The sequence below is a fragment of the Neophocaena asiaeorientalis genome, unplaced genomic scaffold (assembly GCF_003031525.2).
Source record: "Neophocaena asiaeorientalis asiaeorientalis breed wild unplaced genomic scaffold, Neophocaena_asiaeorientalis_V1.1 scaffold63, whole genome shotgun sequence".
NCBI lineage: Eukaryota > Metazoa > Chordata > Mammalia > Artiodactyla > Phocoenidae > Neophocaena > Neophocaena asiaeorientalis.
Genome location: NW_020175195.1, coordinates 366,476 through 389,904, shown reverse-complemented (window position 1 = coordinate 389,904; position 23,429 = coordinate 366,476). Strand labels below are relative to the sequence as shown.

The following is a 23,429-nucleotide window of genomic DNA, read 5'->3' as shown; positions in this document are numbered from 1 at the left end:
CATAATTCTTTTTTTAACATTAAAACATCTCAAATTGTCTCATTTATACATTTAATGTTCTCTTCTTAGGGTTGATTGGGTTCACAATCAACAGTACAGTACATCCTTACTCCTGTTTCTCACTTTATTTTTATTTATTTTTTAAATTAATTTTTATTGGAGTATAGTTGCTTTACAATGTTGTGTTTCTATTGTACAGCAAAATACGTCAGCTATACATATATATATATATCCCCTTTTTTTTTGGATTTCCTTCCCATTTAGGTCACCACAGTGCATTAAGTAGAGTTCCCTGTGCTATACAGTATGTTCTCATTAGTTGTCCATTTTATACATAGTATCAATAGTGTATATGTGTCAACCCCAATCTCCGAATTCCTTCCCCCCTCCCCACCCCCTTTTCCCACTTTAGCCTGGGGAATCTGTAGAGAGTCCAGCTAGTGGAAGCCCAGGGCCTACCAGCCTCAGTGGAAATCAGAGGCTACTCTGAGCTAAATTTGATTTCCAGACTTCAAATTCAGTGACAGGATTAAGATTAAAGAGCTGGCCTGAGCCTTTTCAAAAAACCATGGCATCACTGGATTTCCATTATCCTTGTTTTGTCTTTTCACCAACACTGTGTGTCATTAGTTATGGGCAAGTTTGTTGGTGAAATAAAGAAAGAGAGCTCATTCCACAAAGCATTGCCAGTATCACTGGTGATTTTTGTAGCCTTTGTAAATTCTGCTTCATCCGTTACATTTTTTTTTTCCTTAATCTCTTAATGGTCATGGAAAGATTGAGCTTCTAGGTTACTGGTTTTCAGTTACTAGGCTGCACTCCTTGAAATTGTGTTTCAACAGCTGTTACCCAAGTTTTGCAAGCTTTTCTTTCACCCTACGATCATTCCTCGTACTTAAAATACTTAGTTTTTGCTACCTGTTTCAAGTTCAGGTTGTACTGGGGCATTAAACAAGGTTTATTACTGCAGGAGCTCGTACCTCCTAAGGTGTGGTGGAAATTCACTGGTGAATGAGATGTGCAGTTAGCATAAATAATGTCACAGAAATTAGATATGATGCCAACACTGAGTCTAGATATTAGTCATATGGAGCAGGAACTACTCTCACTCACAAATTGTTTCACATGGTTACAGATTGATACTCTACTACATTTTTGCCTCCAAAAGTGCATGATGTGATTTACCTCTTTTTATACCTTTCTGTATAACTGAAAGGCAGTGATAGGTGTTGGTATATAAGTTTCCATTTCCCCATAGCTATTGACATCTTGGCTTTTTGAGGTTTTGCCAAAATGTACTGGATTGTCTCAGTGCTTGGAATGTTTAAGGGTGCAAGAAACTTTGGTCATCATCAAAGAGGTCTTCAAACTAGGCTCCACAGCAGAGTCATCTGTAAAACTTTAATATATATATATATGAGAGACAGGGCCTGGACTGTGGTGCTTCAGAAAACAGGTATCAGACCCACGCCTCAAGGTAGAAAGTTGTAAGCATCTTTCTGGAGAATCTGATCAGTCCAAGAGAACAGACCTAAAGAATCTAGGTGATTCTACAATGAAGACCCCAATTGACAAATAAGTAACTCAGAGGAAGCAAAGTTGCTTGCATTGATTACACAGAGAAAGAAAGAAAGAAAACTTCAAAAAAATTATCAATAATATTCTCCAAGAGGTAAAAGAAAATACTACATCTATAAAACACAGGGCTATGTTATTTTTAAAAAGGAGAAATTAGTGGACATGAAGTAGCTTTGGAAATTCAAAATATGATGACAGAAATTAAAAACAACAGTAAAAATGGATGGAAGAAAAAGTTGGAGAAGTTGACCAGAAAATAGAGCATAAAATACAAATCTGAAACATGAGAAAGAAGGTATCAGAAAATTTGGAGTCCAGTCCAGGGGATCAACCATCTGAATGACTGGAGAAAATAGGAGGGAGTCATTAAAGCAATAAACATTAAACTATACTTTTTCCAGATGTGAAGGATGTGAACTTCAAGATTAAGAGGGTCCATTAAATGCCCAGAACATTTAATGATAATAGATGAATGATAACATTTATTGTGGCAAATTTTCAGAACACTGATTTCAAAGAAAGATCCTACCGAAAGGGAACAGGTTTACTACTAAAGATCAAGAATTACGGTGATGTTAAACTTCAACAGCAGCGCTGGAATGGAGATGGAAGTGGGACAACAACTTGAAAATTCCAATGTAAAATTGTTTCCAATCTACAATTCTATACAAACTATCAATGAAGTGTGAGAGTAGGATAATTATTTTCAGGTGTTCAAGGAGTCGAAAAGTTTGCATACCTTGCATCCTTTCTCAGGAAGCTACTTGAAGATGTACTGCACTATAACTCAGGGAATAAACCAAAGCAGAAAAGGAAAGGAAACCAGGTAGTAGAGGCTACCACAAAAGAGAGATGGATATCCTCAAGACAATGATGAAAAGAATCCCAGGGTAACAACTGTGCATCGAGCTGAAAGGGTAACCAGTCAGTCTGATTGGTGCAGGTCAGAAGTCTCCAGGAGAGATTTCTAAGAAGATGAAAGGGTTAGATAGAATACCAAATGTGTTTGAGCAGATTTATAAGATGGAAGAAGAATTTGGTGTTGAATTAGTGATAACCACAAAGAAAATTCAACAAAGGCAAGCAAACCAACCAACAAAAGAACTAGATAGTTACTAACACCAGAAAAACAATTATTGTGCAGGGGAAGAAAGTAGTCATATAAAACTTAATGGCTCAGCTGTAAATAACATTTACATGATTATAATACAGTACAATATTGCGATCAATATGTAATATTATAAATATTGTGCAGGGGAAGAAAGTAGTCATATAAAACTTAATGGCTCAGCTGTAAATAACATTTACATGATTATAATAAGTACAATATTGCGATCAATATGTAATATGTAATCAATATTACATGTTGATGTAGTTAGAAAAACACTTCTTTAAGTGATTTTGCTATAGCCAGGCTCATTCCAGGATTAGCATCCTAAAGCAGTCATCCATTTCAGCTGCCACATTTTATATAAAGACCAGAATCATTGAGATTAAGAACTTGTCAAAGAGCATTTTGATTCTTTGTCCAATGTTCTTTTCCTTACATTGCATGATTCATATATTAAATTACAGTAATTAGCCTGTTTACCTGACTTTATATGTACTCATTCACATAGGTTTTTCATCATTTTCATGTTGAAGATAATAGTTATACCTTCTCTGAGGGTATGGGAAGTTAAAAAATAGAATGCATCTTGTTAATGCCTGTGTTTTGGCATCTGAATTGTAGTGCATGAAAGTAAACAGCCCTCATTACCATGTTGGTTTCCATGGGAGGCCACTCAGCTAATCATGCACTGGCTTTTCTTCACAGTTTTGTCTGCTTAGAGACAGTGCACTCCTCCAGGGTTACATTTAGGATCTGCACTGCAGGTGAAATTATTCTCAAAGAAGTCTGACTATGACACAGTGACAGATGTCTCATGGGTATTTCTGTGTGATGGATTAACATTATTTTTCATGTGGTGATACTTCTTGTCACTTAAATCAATGAATGCAAAATGAAGAACATAAGAATAATATTTACTAAGTTAACTGTTCATAATGCTGTGCTAGATGCTGATTAAAAAAAAAAAACAACAGTTGAGCTAAAATAAGACCTTGTAATGGTTCTCTATAAATGTAAGATGTGAAAACCAGGTGAGATAAGCAATTATCTTTAAAAGAGCATGTTCTTGTAGTAACTCTGAAGCTCTGCATTTGGTTAAATAGTTCATAGATCATTAAAGGATAGGAATGTAATAAATACTGAATATTTATTATGGTGAACAGAAGGAAAACATAGCAATCAAGTCCTTTTGCTTCTAAATTTGACAGTTTTGACTTTTGGTTTCATCACTATGCAGCATGACAGTATATGGAAATATTTTAAACATTCATCTTGGATTATAAAAATGTACATATCTGTTTAGGTTTCATATATACTTGTTTATTGTGAAAAGGTGGGTTGCCACGCATCTGAGAATTGAGGCGATTGTTCTTTACTGTGAATCAGGTAGACTTGCAAGTGTTACAAAGGTGATGCATCACTGAAGAATGAGGGGGAAGAAAAGAACAATTGAAAGAGTACATAACTCATGATTTCATAGTAAAGCATAGGCCAGTCTATGGTAATTTTGAATTAAATCCCAGCAAAACATCTGTTAAAGTTTTATCTTTCGTGCTGTATATTCCTTGTAAGCACTGGAATAAACTCATAAGAAAAATTGTCAATGTTAACTAAATTGCTGTAATCACTTTGCTACTTTAATTGCCTACAAAATGTGTCTGTTCTCAGTATGGCCTTCTGAAATAAATATTCACTATTAACTAATGGTCTGTATTATATCAGTTTTAGACAAATGGGTAATTTTAGCAGTTAATTACTTAAAGGACAATTTAAAGCCTGAATCGAAAGCCTGAGGACATTGGCCTTGTTGTAAATATTTATGATGATTAAAGGTATAACAATCAATTGTTAGAACATGATAATTGGTATGTAGGAAACTGGTTAGAATTTTGGGCAGAAGGTAGTTCATTTTTGCCCCCTTTACAAACCATTCACTATGAATTTTCTTGGGTTTTGACTGTCATAGCTGAGTTGAAGGCAGACTTGTATTGGAGTTCTTCATTTTATAATTCTCAGTGACTTACAGATTGATCAGTTTTTTAAAAAATGACCATAACAGTCTAAATTCCCTCTTTCATTCAGCTTTTCATGTGTTCTTTAAAAAGTGATAAGCATGAGAGACTGAAAATTAAGGTTCATTAAAGAAAAGAAAGATTAATTGATACTGTCTCCAGCTCATATCCAGAAATATAGGTGCTTGAATCTTATTACCATGATGACATTGGGTCTTCCTGTGTTTTTATGTAATTACCTTCATTGCTGTGTCACCTTAATGACTTTTCTAGAAGATTTTTTTGTAAAAACATTTGTCTTTTTTTTTTAAAGAACTGTAATCCAAAGTAAAGTAATTCTGAATTATCTGCCTTGTTCTCTGAAGTATCTGAAATTCTTTGGACATAAAGCTGAGTTTTATTTTTTATCTCAATATCTATATTAATTAAAAAGATATGAGGATTATTAAGGTTGAAAAATCGCTATTTTTCCAAGAGCAAGCAGGTGTATAACAGTCAGAATAATGTTATGCCAAATTAAGACTGTCTCATACAGATGGCACTGAGAATTGATTCCTGAATGAGACTTTCTAATGTTGAGATAGAAAATCCAGTAACACCTGATTTTCTCCATATTTTGCGTTAGAACTCTCATTTAGCTGGTAATGATTTCCTACTATGCATTACAGCGAATATTATAGAGCCTTTCATTATTCTGTATTTTGGGAAATACGGTTATTTCATGGAGCCATTCAGGAGTGTTTTAAAAATTTGACACCTAGTCTCAGTTTTCTTTTGAGCCTTTTCATCCTATTTTTGTTATAACAAAATGATTTTCCATATCTAGACAGCGAAGGATTAACAGTAAAAGAAAGTGAAATTCATGTGTCAATTCATATTGTGTTGGATGTTCAGAGAGGGTCTGAGTAGTGAATTTCTGGTTAAGATGTGGGGCGTGCGTTCCGTTGTTTAGAACATGTCTTTTGTATGCTTGGCATCATCTGCTGATGTGCTTGTTAATGATTTGAATCAGACAAAGGAATCAAGGCAGCTAACTGAACAGCCCACTCTTTCCTAGCGGTGCTTTAAAACCCAGATTGAAAAGAAATCACCCCAAAGATTGATGAAATACAGATAGTCGTTAGAAGTATGCCCTGTGGTATTTTATTTGTTAGATGGAATTACCCAGCTTGGTGGGGCAGGGGCGGTGGTATCCAGTGGAAATAGGACAGATACCCTCCTGGGTTTCAAGCTTCAAGCCATTCACCTTGCCTCTCTCCCGTTTAAGATGGATCTTGCACTCGACCCCTTTGTTTGCATGTTTTCCAAGACAAACATGAGGACCCAGGGGGGAAATTAGCTGAGTAACAGAGTATGTACACACTTCCAGGGATTTTTCTGAAAGTCCTAGACAAGTTCAGCCTTCATGTGAGTAGCCAGTACATTTCATAGATATTTTCTCATTAATATATAAATCCCTGTTACTTGAGATCTCTCTAAGAAGATGCAGAGAGAGAGAGAGAGGTTTATTGATCATACCTATCAAACTCAGAGTCTTTACTGCATTCCATATGAAACATATTTTTCTCTATTGTATAGCTTGCAGAAGTGATCTTTCTCTAAGACTCTTACACTCAAGATTCATCACCTTTGTCAGTTTTTCAGTCTGCATCTGTCTCTCTCAATTTAAAAGAAAAAGTTGCATTGGCCTTATCAACTGATATTAAGACAGTTCATGTTGATAGTGTTTAAGGTGTTGCTTTAGGCAATAAAACCATTTTAAATTCTATTTATTCCTTTTCATTGTGTGTAAAAAGAATGGCCTGTAGTTGGGGGAGTGTTGCATACATTCACAAATGAAGTTGAGCAAAATTTGTATTTCATGCTATTTCTTTTTGGTTCTAAAAAGTGCCTATCAGTAAGGTCAGTTGTATACTTAATATTATTATATTATTAGAATTCCTTGGAATAAGTGTTTCAGTTTTTCTCTTGGAAAATTATGTTGGGCAACTATTAAAGCCAGTAGCTTAAATTTGATCATCTTCTTTCTACTCAGCTAAGGAATATTTCTAATACTAATTTTAGGCTGCTGACCAAGTTTATTAAATGGAAGTTTCTCATCCTCAGCCCTCCCCATTTTCTTCATCATACATACAAACTCTAATAATTTGGAAATCTACTTAGTATTAGTATACTAAGTATTATAATATATTGTATATTATTATATAATATTACATATTATGATAATATATTAACATACTAAAGAAGCTAATGTGCTTCTTTCAAGGAACATGGCAAAACACAGATCTGTTTTACAATCCCCATTTGACTCCTTGTAAGTATCCCGGTTCTGGTTCCCATGGCTCCAGTCAACTTGCTCACTGTGGGCATCTCGGTGCCTAGAGCAACACCTTGTTGATATCCACCATTGTATTGAGGCAGGAGGAGAGGGCGGAATGGGAGGCCAACTTAAGGATCACAGAAAGCGTGCAAGAGCTTTTTCCCAAGAGTTTGCCCAAGTATTTGAAACTCTTATTCTTTGAGTTATTCCCTTCCAGAAAGTTATCATCTTTAAGAATAGAATATTAATGTATAAATAACACAGAGATTGAAAATTACATTTTTGTTACATTATTTAGAAATAATGGAACATGTTCCGTATCTAAGACTTATGAGGGAGTGGAATGAAGAAGCAGAAAGTTAAATGAAAGAACTCAAAAAGGGCAAAACGTGGCAAGACAAACTGTCCTTACTACTCAGATTTTCTAAGACCCATATCTGTCTGTAGTACAGGGCAAAAAAGGACACATCTACGACCCGATGCCCTGGCATGAATGTTTGTGTCTTACACTATCCCAGTAGCACACTTAATACTGTCAAGTGTGTCCAAAGTGACAAATAAATTATACCATAATGTTTTACTACCTGGGCTTTTATTTCTGTCTCCCTTATAGCTCCATATAACCTTCTTAGTATTCTTTTTAAAAAATTCAACACATAAAATTGCAATGATGTTTTATAAAATATAAACTATTTGGCAATGTATTATGTACATTGTATTACAAATTATGATTTGATATTTGCATTAGGTATTTGCAAATTTGAAACTCAACTAAATGGAATGAATCATTCTTTTGAAAGTTGAAGAAGACCTAGTATTGCAGTAAAATCATTATCTGATGCATATTTTAATATATTTTTACATTCACTAGATATTTTGAGGATTCAAATTTTCTAATTATTTTTCATTTCTAGAAAGTTTGATGCATGAGTAATTTAATGTTTGTGCATCCTGTGGAGTTTTAAATGGTATGGTGCTAAACATGGAGCATATTACTTGAAGCATGTATTAGCGATGTACAACTTTGGTTTATTTGCCAATGTCACATTTTCTAGCCTTGGATTCACACAATGTGTAACTACTTTAATCAAATAGTATAGATGGTTTTTGGGTAGCAGTATTTTAAATTGTGGGTGTCAGAGCAAGACAAAAATGGGAACTATCTCTACTACCTCTACTACACTTGCTGTGGGTCCCTTTTCCCAATTCATTTAGTTTCTCTGAGCCTTTATTTCTCTATCTGTGAAATAAAGATAATAGTATCTACCTAGCAGAAGTGTTGGAAGGATTAATTTACTAGTAAGTATTTAGTAAATGGCAGTTATTACAGCTGCTCAATTTGTAGAGTCCCTTCTATTTCTGTTATTCATAAAATGAAAGGATACAGTTTTACAGCATGAATGAATATTAAGGGCATCTGAGACAATCTCATTTTTAAGATGAAAAACCTAAGATACAAAGATTTAAACTTGGTCCCCAGGTGACAGAAAAGTAACTTAACTAACTCTCTTTGTAAGAATTGCTGCTGTGCCATAAGGCATAGGGTGCATTGCTAATCACTCTGATAAGCCCTAAGAGACCGTGGACATCCCTTGAAGATAGTTGACCCAAGCCTGGAAAATCTGCAAGATGTTCACTGTGCTTAGTCTCATATTAGATGGAACCACATTTATTAAATAATGCCTGGATTTCAGACCATTCATGGAATCTCATGACTGTAAGCATTGAGACAAAGAGCATCTGATCATACATCTTTAGACTTTGACGGGGGTGGAGGAGTATAAAATTTGTTGCTCACTGCAAGTGGCAATAATTCTTTTGAGTAACAAGTATATTAAGTCCAATGATGTGTGTGTGTGCTTTTTACCAACTTGCTCTAAATGTTTTGATAAAAAGCCTTATCTTCATATTCTTTACCTACTTAAAGTCTAAAGAGTTTCAGAAGGGAATAGAAGGAGTATTAAAGGATATTCCCAAGAAGTATATGCCATGGCCCTGAGAATATGAGCTGCTTTCTGCGGGAGATGGCAAGACAACGTGGCTATAGATAGATCTGCTGCTGGTAAAAGTGTCCCTGTTCATCGTATCGTTGCTATTTAAGTCATTTTCCCATGGGGATTCTTATTGCAAAAAGTGAACATATTCGAACTAGAGTATAACTCTTCAGGATCATACTGTAGGATTTGAAGATATCTCCTTTTATAAAGTGGAATAGAATATCCTGAGGGGACAAGGTATTCTTAGGAAGACCTTATGGCTTACAGTAGAAAAATAAGAAGATAGAAATGAAAATATGTTAGTTTATCAGCTTCAGGACATAAAGCTGTCTTCTGCCATGTTATTTATTTTTAAGAGGATTTTAAGTAGCAAAAATAGACATTCAGGAATCATATGCTCATTACATAATATGCTAATTGAGGCTTACAAACTTGGGTTCACTTAATCAGAGCACTTTGATTATATTGGGTGTATAACTGTATTCATCCATGCGTTTAGTAAGCATCAACCTCATTTAAGATAATGAAGTGTAGTGGAAAGTTCACAAGTGCTGTGTGATGGTTGGATGACTTTAAGTTTCTCATGCTTTTAGAACTTTCGTTTTCTCATTTGTTTAAAAGAAAAGGAAAAATACAGGATTATAAAATATATGTAAAATTACTTAAAACAGCCTTTAAATGAGTGTAAGCCTTCAATTAGTATTACTCTCCCTTCCTTTTTTTTTCAGTACCTGAGATTGCATTGATGTTCACCAAGTTTTATTAGCAAGTAGCAAAGCTGATTTTTACTCTTTCTCTGCATGTGGCCCCCTCTTTGGTGGTCCTTCTTGTTTTCATAGTATCCTCTGGTTTTCACAGAGATCAAACATAGCTTGTTATGTGGTGATTTATACAACAACCAAGTGAAGTGGCTTTCTGAAAAATTTACATGGGCAAGTTAGATACTTGCCTGTTTGCCAAAAGAAGAAATGCCCGAGACTTGCCTTTCTCAAAACACTCCCAAAGAATATTCCATGGGACATTCTGTTAAACTCAGTGCTAATTCCTTGTGGCCTTCCCACCCCTAGCTAGCAGTATATTTTCTGTTAAACACATTAAAATGTTATTTCTAAAACACCAAGTTTACTAATGGTTTCAGTGAAGTATACTGTTATCCCCTTGCCACCATTACTATTATGATGGTGCATTGATAATTTTACTGTTTCATATATTGTCTTCTTTTCATTTATTTAAAATTTTCTTCTTAATTTGTCTTCTTAGTGATCTGCTTGCTTGGTCTCCTCAATTTTTTCACTCAGAACAGCAAGAGGTTTGTCATATAATACATCACTTCATCTTGTGAATCTAGTGAATGCTTGTTTTCCTATTAAAATTTTATGTGTAATGAATTCTGTTTTCAGAGTGACAAGTTTCCTCCCTCCTCTGTGCCTTCAGTACACTCAGTTCTCGTTGCTGTCACAGTGCAGACCTCTTTAGGTGGTAGTTATCTGTTTATGTGTCTGTCATACCCAGTGGGCTGTGAGTTCCTCGAGTCCAGGGACTACATCTTATATCCTGTTCATCTTTGCATCCCTCTTACATGACAGCACCTGGCACATGGTTGGCACTTAGTAAATCCTGAATGAATTTATTCTATGGGGATTTGTTCTGACTTTGTGCATTGATCAAAGATTTAAAAATTTGTTTGGGGCTCCAACTTAATGTTTGGGGTTCTACTTGTCTTGTTTGGGGCTTAGTTTGTCATGTATACAACTGTAGTTGGATGTGTGGTTGCATCCTTCCTATCACTGATTTTCTTAATCCTCTTTAATACGCTACCCTATTTGAATAGCTTCTGGATTAGCATGAGGATTATATATTTTCACTAATTGGTAGAGGTATTAAAAGAAGAGCCCTTTGGGACTGCTTGATCTACCCACTTCTACCCTTAGCTTCTAGAGACTCCCATTCCAGGCATCTGTTATTTCTGTAGCTACTTCATCCAGCTGTGGACCCAGGTTAGGAAGGTAGTTAAGGCACACAGTCTGAGGGAGATAGGGTAATACCATAACTGCAATAGACAGATGTAGCGGCTGCCCCAGGAGCACAGAGGAGGAACCCCTCACACAGACCTGTAGGGAGAGGGAAGGCCTAGGGTCAGGAAAGCCTCCAGGGAGGAGTGGTTTTTGAGGAGAGATCTAAGAAACACATGGAGGTTAGCAGGCAAAGGTGAGACAGCGCTTTTCTGTGGGAGAATAGGTAAGAACAAAGGTAAAGGGCTGAAGAGCAATATGCTCTGCGTATGGGCGTACGTGAGACTGCTTGGAGTCAGGGAATGTAGAGTGGTGATGCCTGGGCACCCAGCTGGAATCAGGGCTCAGCTCAGCAGCCTCGAAGGCCATGCTGTTAGATGCCCAGACTTTATCCTGTTAGTTGGAAGCAGCTTCTATATCAACACTCCCTACTTGTGTTCTGGCCAAGATTCCTATAGTGGAGTGGTTAAGGGCATGGAGTTTGGAGTCAAACTTGTTGGGTTTGAGTCCTGGCTCTGCCACTTAAACTGATCCCAGTTTCCTCATCACTAATACAGATTTAATAGTGGTACCTTCACCACTAAAATTATTACAGAGATCAAATGAGTTCGTATTCTGTGATGCATAGAACGGCAGCTGGCACTTCGTGTCATTGCTTGTTCAACTAAGATGTGTTGCTGTGGTGAAATAGATAATCGCAGTCTGGTAAGTCTCTGCTAGCACCTTGCAGAATGCAAACTTTCTTTTCAAAATCAGTTTATTTTTGAAATTAAGTTTGTTACGTGGTCTGCCTTTGTGATTGATTGATTGATGAAAAGATTTTGAAAACACAAAGCGGCTTTATTTGCTCATCCTTTCTCCCTTCTAAACTGAAGGGATATGGATTTTCTTAGAAATTGTAAGCTTTCGGCTTCAGGATGCAGGGGGTATTAGAAGGGAGGAACGAGGCTGGAAGCTGCTGGTGATGGCGTTAAGTCTTTCCATCTGCTACACAGAAAGGATTGAAAAGAGGAGTCCAGGAGACATTTGCTTCCCGAGGTTCTTGAGCCAGTAATTTAATCCAGGCTAACACAGAACAGGTTTTTAGTTTCTGGTACTTAGATTCTGGAAATAATGATCCGAGGCCTTCACTGCTCCACAGCATATTATCACATACAGAGATTTTGAAATGAATTCATCTACTGTTATTTCAAGGTATCCACTCTCTAAAAAATTTACTTGGCTTTCAGAGCCCCTAGTTAGTTGGAAAATATTCCAGAAATGCTAGCTTCCAGGGCCCTCAAGGAGTTGCCAGTCTTTTCCGTTTGAAGATCCTGGAATCCTTATACTGCCCACACTTGGCATCTGATTCATTTAAAATTTCCCTGAAACTGCATTTTGTTACCAGCTGATTACATAGACTCCGGTATTGATGGCACCTAAAACCTTTTGTTTTTATTTTTGTTTTAGGAGATTGATTTTTAAAAACTATGTCAATTAGGATTATTTTGGCAAGTAAATTGTTTACAGATAGTCTCTTTTTTATAAACATTTTTATAAATATTGGAAAGCCTAGTGACTCACATTTTTTGTTATCAAAATTGGGAACATTTGATAGGATCCAATATGAAACTAAACAGGGAAGGCCATCAGTCACTTCTTAAAATTATTTCTTATAAAACCATTGCTCTTGAATTCTTGATTTCTCTGTTTTCTGTTTCCTTTCCCTTTAGGATGGGTCTGTTCTGTAATTAGTGAAGGTACCTGTCTGTCTTTAGGCAACAGCCTAATCTCTATGGCCATATATGCAAAAGCAATATAATTACAATCCAGTAATAATTGGACCATGTGACTGTTTTTGTTTTAATTACTTGAAATCATCTTATCTTTCATTCCTTAAAGCATGTTAATGGGTGAATCCTTCGGTACCATGTTTATGTCATTTCTATGGAATTGAATACATGCACATTTACATAAACTTAGTAAAAAATTCTGCTTCTTTTTATAATATTCTGGATAGATTTTTTTTCTCTGTCTCAAGCATCAATTTAGACCTGAAGAAATAAAATATTATTTAAAAAATGATTCTTTACATTGTACTTAATTTATAGAACACCGATTGGATTATAGATCTTTCTGGCTGAGGAGGTATCACTCTGGGTTGACATAATAGGTTGTTAGAAATTTTCAGATTTACTTCTTAATGAATTAGGAATTTCCATACCCTTATGCAAATTCTGGTTAAATAGTTTGGTAGGAAATTTAGTGATGGTTACCCATTTTCACTAAACACAAGTACTTGGCAGACTGTATGTAGAAACTGGCATTTGTCTGTGTTCAGATTTTAACTTTTGTCTCCCTATTTTTTCAGTTGTTTTTATTTCAGTTGCTGCGAGGGCTGTCTTACATCCACCAGCGTTATATTTTGCACAGAGACCTGAAACCACAGAACCTTCTGATCAGTGACACGGGGGAGTTAAAGCTGGCAGATTTCGGTAGGAAAGCAGTTAATTACCAGTCTATTTTGTCACACTGTGAGAATGCCAGGCAGATGGTGGCACTGCATTTGTTTAGGTGCACTTCTTCTATCATTCCAGATCCTGGTAACATTTTTTCAGGAGTGAAAAAAAAAATTTTTTTATGATCAACATCATGCTTGGTAGATTTTTTAAAAATCCACATTGCTTGTTAAAGCATTAAATAATCATAAGCACAAATCAGATCTCATATTTTTCCAAAGGAAAAGTCAGTAAAATTTTGAATATAAAATACATTGAAAGAAATCTATTTTTTCCATTTTCTATTATGAAAATGTCAAGCACAGTCAAAAGTAGAAGGATACGATAAGGAGCCCCATTACCCATCACCCGGCTTCAACAACTACCAATATATTGTCAAACTTGAAGAAACCTGGATTTAAACCTTGGGACTGTTTCAGAGCATCACAAAATATATTCAGTAGTGTATGTTGTCCTGAGATTTTAATAATTTAAAAATCTAGGGGCAGTGTTAACCTTTCTGAAAGTGACTGTTGTTTGAAAAATTCTCAGTAACTTTATAAAAGTAGACACTGTTGCTGATTTAAAAGTTGAGGTCCTGGCCTGGATCCATTAAAAGTCATCCCTTCCTTAAAGGTTTTAAGGTTGGCCTCTTACAGCTTAGAAGCTTTCATCCAACACTGGCTTAAGCACCCAAAGAGGAGCAGAACTGTTGTGTTGTCCTTGCTGGCTCCCCTCACTTCATCATCATGTCTGATGTGTCTGCACTGCCCTGACTCCCTGTCACACCAGAGTGTGCCAGGTCAATTCCCAGCACCAGGAATGCTGATGGCAGCATGATGTGTTGACATTGCATTGCCTCAATTATTTTTGAATACATATTCTGATTAGAAATTTGTTCCATTAAGAATGGAATGGAAATATTACCCTTGGGACACAAAGACGCCTGAGGTTGAGATATGGGCTTTTACCGAAATATGATTATCTTTTCCCACCCCACCCCCCGAGAAATAAACGAGAGCAGGAAATGTTTATTTCTTATTTCAAGGTTAGTAGACTGTTCAGTACCTTTGGAATGACTCTACTCTTGGATTTTTTATATTCTTTTCTTCTAAAATTGAAATGAAACAAAAGTTAGCATGATTGGTGATATACTGCAAAACTTTATTTGTTCTCATCTTATTTGTGTGTGTGTATATGTTGTTTGCTGTCAGGTTTTAGCATCAGAATAATACTAGGTGGCTAGATGTAAAGTCTTTCTATTACAGTGTAGAAAATAATGGGAGAGTAGGTGGGTGGAGGAGAGAAGATTTTCAGTTCCTCAAATTCAAGGCTGTTGGGTTTGCTGTGAACATATTTTATAGTTTGTGGGTATTACTATTAAATTAGTAAGAATTTATAATGATTTTTTTCTAGTATGTTAATATAAGGTATATGTTGGAATAAATGATTGTATTGAACGTTTAATTTTGCTGAACATGGTTTTCTTGTATATTTATAGAATACATTTTTACAAAGTTTATTTTGTCTGTATAACCAAGGAAATAATAGAATTGTATCTAAGTGCTTACTGAGGGATTATTTTTTAATTTTACGATGACGTTTTTATTATAATAGGTAAGTTCACCTTAAAAGATTCTTATGGATCTTTAAAACTGACATTTTGGGGCTTCCCTGGTGGCGCAGTGGTTGAGAGTCTGCCTGCCTATGCAGGGGACACGGGTTCGTGCCCTGGTCTGGGAAGATCCCACATGCCGTGGAAAGGCTAGGCCTGTGAGCCACGGCCGCTGAGCCTGTGCGTCCAGAGCCTGTGCTCCACAACGGGAGAGGCCACAACAGTGAGAGGCCCGCGTACCAAAAAAAAAAAAAAAAAAAACTGACATTTTGCAGTAGATTCAGAGATAAATTCAAGTGTAATTTTAACCAACTTAGAAAGATTTTTTTAGAAAATTAGAAAATTTAGAAAGTATAACCAATTCAGAGATAACAAATGTTAACATTTTTGTTGTATATTTTCCCAGTGTCTTTCTCCTCCTTCTCTCTCTCTTTTCTTGCTTCTCCCATCAATTATATAATCCTGAAAAAAAAAAAAGAAACATTGTTTTGTAAGCAGTTTTCACACAAGAATATTTCATGGACATTTTCTCCTGTTACTCAACATGAAAAAATCATTTGTAACAGCATAGATTTTTCCTTTAATAGCCAAGACCTAGTCTTTTTATTGAGTCCCTCATCAGTGAATATTTTGGTTCCTTCTAATTGTTCATGATTATGCACAGTCCTGTATTGAATGTTCCATATATGCTGCAATTACAGCGTTGCGTGTTTTAAAGCATTTGATTCTTTGAACCAGACTGCTCTGCACAAAGGTTGTACCTCAGTGTCATAGACTGAATCTTCTTGCCTGGAACACAGACTTGGCATGCATCCTGTGCACGAAGTGTAATGAGGGAGACTCATTCACCAACTGACAATTTCTCCCAATTGTGCATCATTTTTGTCTTTTAATTTAAGACATGCGATTAACTGTGATTTACTGCGGTCGGGCACGTGTTTGTGTCTGAGATGAAGGAAACACAGTCTGAGATGGAGGAGCTAGACAGTCAAAATGGGACGGTTCCAGGCAGCAGAACAATTAGAAACACTAGGTCTTAATTCAGAGTTTGATGTGTAAAGAGCTTTAGCAGCAGTTCCTTTGTCCTACCTATATCTCTTATGTGAAAAATATCATGAAATTTTGATTCAGAGGTACAAATGAAATCTGTATGAGTATAATTCCTTTATCATAAATGCTACTGTTTTTATTAGAGGAAATATATGGGGGGAGGGAGAAGCACTAAAATTTATTGAGTTTATTCTGTGTGCCAGACGCTTAGAAATTCTTGTTTCATTGTCTCTTAAATGTAGTAATGTATAGTAACCTATACTTTTGAGAGAGACATGAGATTCAGAGAGGGTTAGAAATTCTCACGGGCTTGATTATATGATGGTAGCTGCTCACAAAACTGGAATTCAGATGCTTGATCCACATCCTTCAATTTCAGGTGGCCCAGGATCTTTATATTTATATACATAGATATTTTACCTTACAGACCTGCCTAATCTTCGAAGAAATTATTGTTCATTGTATATATTTATATTTATATATTAATAATTATAGGAAATTATTAACCATTTTATGTATTTTATACATATGACAAACATGACACTCGTGCTACGAAAATAGATTGCACTAATACCAAAAAAATGCATCACATAATTTAAAGAACATTTTGTCATTTGACTAATTCAGTAGTAATGAGTGATTTCAGCCTTAGTCCTTTGGAGATTTTACCTGCTGGACAAGGTAAACCAGATGATAATGTATCCATAGACCCATTCATGTTTAAACGGAATGCAGTTCTGAATTCCGGGTGGTCAAAATGCTGTACTATTTTTTTTTCCTTGTAAACAAAATCATATTTAAGCACTTACCTGAGACTTGTTTTCTATATGCATTTAAAAATAAGTAAATTACACATGATTTAGAATCACTATGGCTTTCCTAATGCAGAAGTTTGTGCCACCTGTGTATAATAAGATAATAAAATTGTGTAGCGTTTAGACTCATTTCTAAAAAAGGGTTCGTGTTTACATTATTTTGGGGAAAAACTATTTCAAATCCCTTACCCAGCCTATGTTTTCACTCCCTTACCCAGCCTATGTTTTCACTACCTTGCTCCTCCTTGCCTACTGTACTACAACCAAACGCCAAACGCATTCCCACATCAGAGCCTCTTACTTAGCCTTTCCCTTTGCCTGGAATACTGTTCTTCTTGCTTCTCACGTGGCTGCCTCTTTCTCATCACACATATCATAGATCATATGTTACTTGTTCAAAAAGGCCACCTTTCCAAAAATAGAATTTTACCACCATGATCACCCAGTTCAACTTCTTCAGTAGCACTTATGGCACGCTGAAATTATTTTGTCATTTGCTTATTGGTTAATTTTTTGGTTCTGCTACTTGATTGTAACTTCCATGAGGGCAGGGACATGGCCTGTCTTGCTCACTCTTATATTTATTTATTTATTTGGCTGTGCTGGGTCTTAGTTGTGGCATGCGGGATCTTCATTGCAGCATGAGGGATCTTTAGTTGCAGTATGCATGGGGGATCTATTTCCCTGACCAGGGATGGACCCAGGCCCTCTGCATTGGGAGCGCAGAGTCTCAGCCACTGGGCCACCAGGGAAGTCCTGTCTTGCTCACTGTTGTCTGTGCTATGTTTAGATCATAGGAGATGCTCAGTAAACATTGGCTGAATGAAGAAACAATATGCATAACAAAATTCAGTATTAGTGTAAAGACTAAGACCCACTGATTTACTAATTACTAGTGAATTTACTAATTTCTGCTTGATTCGCTTTAGCAAACCAACAGTTTACAAATTAATTTTCTCTTCATCAGCGCTGTCCTGGCTGGGCATAGTCAAGAGTGCAGATGGAATTAGATGACTTCAGATGGTGTTGGAACCTCACGATTGCTTTGAGGCTATTATACATTGGCTCTACATATCTGCTTGGTATTATATTTATAGCCTAAAGCTGCAGAAGTAAATATCACTGAGTGAATGTAAACATGTAGAAAAGATGTATAAGATTTGAAGTTCCTACTCTGCAGACCTTAAATGATTGTCTGGTTGTACTATTGTTGAAATCAAAGTGTGTTGAGCCTTGAATTAGGAGACCTGGCTCTGTCTATAACTAGCTTATGACTTTCAGGAAGTCATTTATCCCCTCTGAGCTTACACTCCTCAACTAAAAAATAAGTGCATTGAACAGATACTTTCTAAGATTCTTCTCAGAGTTGTTTTTTTATGTTGTACATTTCTGAAATTATTAACTTATTTTCTAATGATCAGATATTCACTGTTGGATAAAAATCAATCAATTGAATCCATAATCAAGGCTATACCATCCCTTCCTATGGTCTAAATTTTTATTCCTGGCTTCTAGAAATTCAAGTAGATGAGAGCCACACTTTTATGATATGTGTTGAGATCACATTAAAAGAAAATTATCGTAGTGTGACAAGTAAATGCATAAATAAGCTCACCAAGAAGTTAATGTTCATTTGCAGCATGATAGTATGAAAATTTAAAGGTATTTTTCCATGTAAATGAGATGAAAACAAAATAGATGAGTCTGTAGAATTGCAGCTTTCTGCAGTTCTTGCAAGATGTTGATGATTGTGTCACCCACATTTTCCAGCCATTCTTCTGCTATTTTTAGGGGTCAGGGCTTTGCTACATGGAAAGACAGCTGGGTTAAATTTGCCCCTGAAAAAAAGAGACAGTGCAAACTCTGTATTATAAGCATTTAAGGTCTTGGCTTATTTTACTGGCTTTCCTAATGTAGGAACCAAGTTAAACAGCTCTGTGGTTTTAATCAAGTAAAATTACACAGGTCTCTTTCCCACCAGAGGTCTAAAATGTTACCTTCCTAATGTTGGTAGTTTCCTCCTCCAGGCTTTTCCTTGTCTTAATTTGAAAAAGGAATTATTGTAAATCACATTTTAGATTAATTTGCAGAACACACCAGAGATGTAACTGCAGAGGCCATGGTGAGTGCAGGGTTTGTTTGTAATGTGTCTCTCAGAATTCATGTAGGGAATAGTAGAAAACAGAAAGAAATTAACTGCTTTCAGATACAGAGTAGAGTCTGTCTGTGTGATAAATATAAAGTCTCTGAATAAAAGCCTGTTAGTCCCCAAATTACAAACCTTTAACTACTTTTTATCGTTAGCCTATAAAATTCACCATTGAAGCCATAGTTATATATTAAATGTTAGATATAACTAACCATGCTTTGACTGGTAGGATTCAATTTTACTGTATATTTGGTTTAGAATATAATTTCTATTAGCAAAAATATCTTTATTGTCTAACGTGAGGTATCAGTCTACTTTTAGAAAGGTCCTTTGAATTTTAACATAAGCAGTTTTAATGCAAAGTTTAGGCAGTTGCTTTCATGAAGATCTGAAAACCAAAGAATATTTTTATAATAATTTGTGCTACAATATGAACCAAAGAAAGGGCTGTTTTTCTACCTAATTTTTCTGGGCTTCATTAAAACTCCAAATCAAAATGTACATGTCTTAAAATGTATCAAATACATTATCAACATTCCATGTTAGAAATAATTTGATTAACATGTGAATTAAAGTTAATCTCCATGACTCATTATTTTAAAGATGTAGTAACCCTTTTGAAAAGGAGTGTTGATACTTCAAATTGTCTTCTCTAGGATCATGAAATATCACTTAGCGTCATTATTTAAATCTTGTTTAATATCCCCGCTCATCCATTCAGAAGTTTTCTTGGATTCAAAAGGGATGTTGATGACATTTCATTATATTGTTCTTTCTGTTTTGTGTTATCATAATGTAACTTTTCCCAGGTATGTTAACATACCTGTGTTTTTCCTCCATTTAAATGGACTTTATTTTTTAAAAATTTATTTTATTGAAGTATAGTTGATTTACAATGTTGTGTTAATTTCTACTGTACACAAAGTGATTCAGTTATACATATATATACATTCTTTTTCATATTCTTCTCCATTATGGTTTAAAACAGGATATTGAATATAGTTCCCTGTGCTTTACAGTAGGACCTTGTTTATCCGTTCTATATATAATAGTTTGGATCTGCTAATCCCAAACTCCCAAACCATCTATCCCCCAACCCCCTCCTCCTTGGCAACCAAAAGTCTGTTCTCTATGTCTGTGAGTCTGTTTTTGTTTTGTAGATAAGTTCATTTGTGTAATATTTTAGATTTCACATGTAAGTGATATCATATGATATTTGTCTTTCTCTTCCTGATTTACTTCACTTAGTATAATAATCTCTAGTTACATCCACGTTGTTGCAAATGGCATTATTCTGTTCTTTTTATGGATGAGTCATATTCCATTGTATGTATGTGCCATATCTTCTTTATCCATTCCTCTGTCAGTGGACATTTAGGTTGTTTCCACATCTTAGCTACAGTAAATAGTGCTACAATGAACATTGTGGTGCATGTATACTTTCTTTTTTTTAAAGATCTTTATTGGAGTATAATTGCTTTAAAACAGTGTGTTAGTTTCTGCTTTATAACACAGTGAATCAGCTATACATATCCATATATCCACATATCTCCTCAGTCTTGCATCTCCCTCCCACCCTCCCGATCCCACCCCTCTAGATGGTCACAAAGCACCTAGCTGATCTCCCTGTGCTATGCGGCTGCTTCCCACTAGCTATCTATTTTACATTTGTAGTATGTATAAGTCCATGCCACTCTCTCACTTCATCCCAGCTTACCCTTCTCCCTCCCTGTGTCCTCAAGTCCATTCTCTACATCTGCATCTTTATTCCTGTCCTGCCCCTAGGTTCTTTAGAACCATTCTTTTTCTTTTTTTTTTTTAGATTCCATATATATGTTAGCATACGGTATTTGTTTTTCTCTTTCTGACTTCCTTCCCTCTGTATGACACACTTTAGGTCAATCCAACTCACTACAAATAACTCAATTTCGTTTCCTTTTATTGCTGAGTAATATTCCATTGTATATATATGCCACATCTTCTTTATCCATTCATCTGTCAGTGAACACTTAGGTTGCTTCCAGGCCCTCGCTGTTGTACATAAAGCTGCAATGAACATTGTGGTACATGACTCTTTTCGAATTATGGTTTTCTCAGGGTATATGCCCAGTACTGGGATTGCTGGGTCATATGGCAGTTCTATTTTTAGTTTTTTAAGGAACCTCCATACTGTTCTCCATAGTGGCTGTATCAATTTATGTCCTACCAACAGTGCAAGAGTTTTCCCTTTTCTCCACACTCTCTCCAGAATTTATTCTTTGTAGATTTTTTGATGATGGCCATTCTGACTGGTGTTAGGTGATACCTCATTGTAGTTTTGATTTGCATTTTTCTAATGATTAGTAATGTTGAGCATCCTTTCATGTGTTTGTTGGCCATCTGTATGTCTACTTCGGAGAAATGTCTGTTAAGGTCTTCTGCCCATTTTTAGATTGGATTGTTTGTTTTTTTGATATTGAGCTGCATAAGCTGCTTATAAATTTTGGTGATTAATCCTTTGACACTTGCTTCATTTACAAATATTTTCTCCCATTCTGAGGGTTGTCTTTTCATCTTATTTATGGTTTCCTTCGCTGTGCAAAAGGTTTTAAGTTTCATTAGGTTCCATTTATTTATTTTTGTTTTTATTTCCATTTCTCTAGGAGGTGGGTCAAAAAGGATCTTGCTGTAATTTATGTCATAGAGTGTTCTGACTATGTTTTCCTCTAAGAGTTTTATAGTGTCTGGCCTTCAATTTAGGTCTCTAATCCATTTTGAGTTTATTTTTGTGTATGGTGTTAGGGAGTGTTCTAATTTCATTCTTTTACATGTAGCTGTCCAGTTTTCCCAGCACCACTTATTGAAGAGGCTGTCTTTTCTCCATTGTATATTCTTACCTCCTTTAATACAAATAAGGTGACCACAGGTGCGTGGGTTTATTTCTGGGCTTTCTATCCTGTTCCCTTGATCTATATTTCTGTTTTTGTGCCAGTACCATACTGTCTTGATTACTGTAGCTTTGTAGTATAGTCTGAAATCTGGGAGCCTGATTCTTCCCACTCCGTTTCTCTTTCTCAAGATTGCTTTGGCTATTTGGAGTCTTTCATGTTTCCATACAAATTGTGCAGTTTTCTTCTCCTATTTCCATGAAAAATGCTATTGGTAGTGTGATAGGGATTGCATTGAATCTGTAGATCGCTTTGGGTAGTATAGTCATTTTCACAATGTTGATTCTTCCAATCCAATAACATGGTGTATCTCTCCATCTGTTTGTATCATCTTTAATTTCTTTATCAGTGTCTTACAATTTTTATTCTTCCAGGTTGTCCATTTTATTGGCATAGAGTTGCTTGTAGTAATCTCTTATGATCCTTTCCATTTCTGCAGTGTTGGTTGTTACTTCTTTTTCATTTATAATTCTAGTGATTTGAGTCTTCTCCCCTTTTTTCTTGATGAGTCTGGCTAATGGTTTATCAATTTTGTTTATATTCTCAAACAACTAGCTTTTAGTTTTACTGATCATTGCTATTGTTTCCTTCATTTCTTTTCCATTTATTTCTGATCTGATCTTTATGGTTTCTTTCCTTCTGCTAACTTCGGTGTTTCTTTGTTCTTTTTTCTCTTATTGCTTTAGGTGTAAGTTTAGGATGTTTATTTTAGATTTTTCTTGTTTCTTGACGTAGGCTTGTATTGCTATAAACTTCCCTCTTAGAACGGCTTTTGCTGCATCCCATAGGTTTTGGGTTGTCGTGTTTTCATTGTTGTTTGTCTCTAGGAAGTTTTTGATTTCCACTTTGATTTCTTAAGTGATCTCTTGGTTATTTAGTAGTGTATTGTTTAGCCTCCATGTATTTGTATTTTTTACAGATTTTTTTTTCCTGTAAATGATATGTACTCTCATACCATTGTGGTTGGAAAAGACACTTGATACAATTTCAATTTTCTTAAATTTACCGAGGCTTGATTTGTGACTCAAGATATGGTGTATCCTGGTGAAGGTTCCATGAACACTTGAGAAGAAAGTGTATTCTGTTGTTTTTGCATGGAATGTCCTTTCAGTATCATTTAAGTCCATTTCTTTAATGTATCATTTAAAGCTTGTGTTTCCTTATTTATTTTCATTTTTGGATGATCTGTCCATTGGTGAAGGTGGGGTGTTAACGTCCCCTACTATGATTGTGTTACTGTCGTTTTCCCCTTTTGTGGCTGTTGGCATCTGCCTTATGTGTTGTGGTGCTCCTATGTTGGGTGCATAAATATTTACAATTGTTATATCTTCTTGGATTGATACCTTGATCATTATGTAGTGTCCTT

The 23,429-nt window shown here is 35.7% G+C and overlaps 1 protein-coding gene across 1 annotated transcript in view; it reads left to right on the top strand.

Moving 5' to 3' along the window:
* The window catches only part of CDK14 (cyclin dependent kinase 14), a 568,043-nt gene that overhangs the window by 274,137 nt on the left and 270,477 nt on the right, over positions 1 to 23,429 (top strand). The window contains exon 8 of the mRNA XM_024765183.1: positions 13,381 to 13,504. Within this exon, the coding sequence (XP_024620951.1) occupies positions 13,381 to 13,504 (124 nt within the window). The remainder of the gene's footprint in view (positions 1 to 13,380; positions 13,505 to 23,429) is intronic.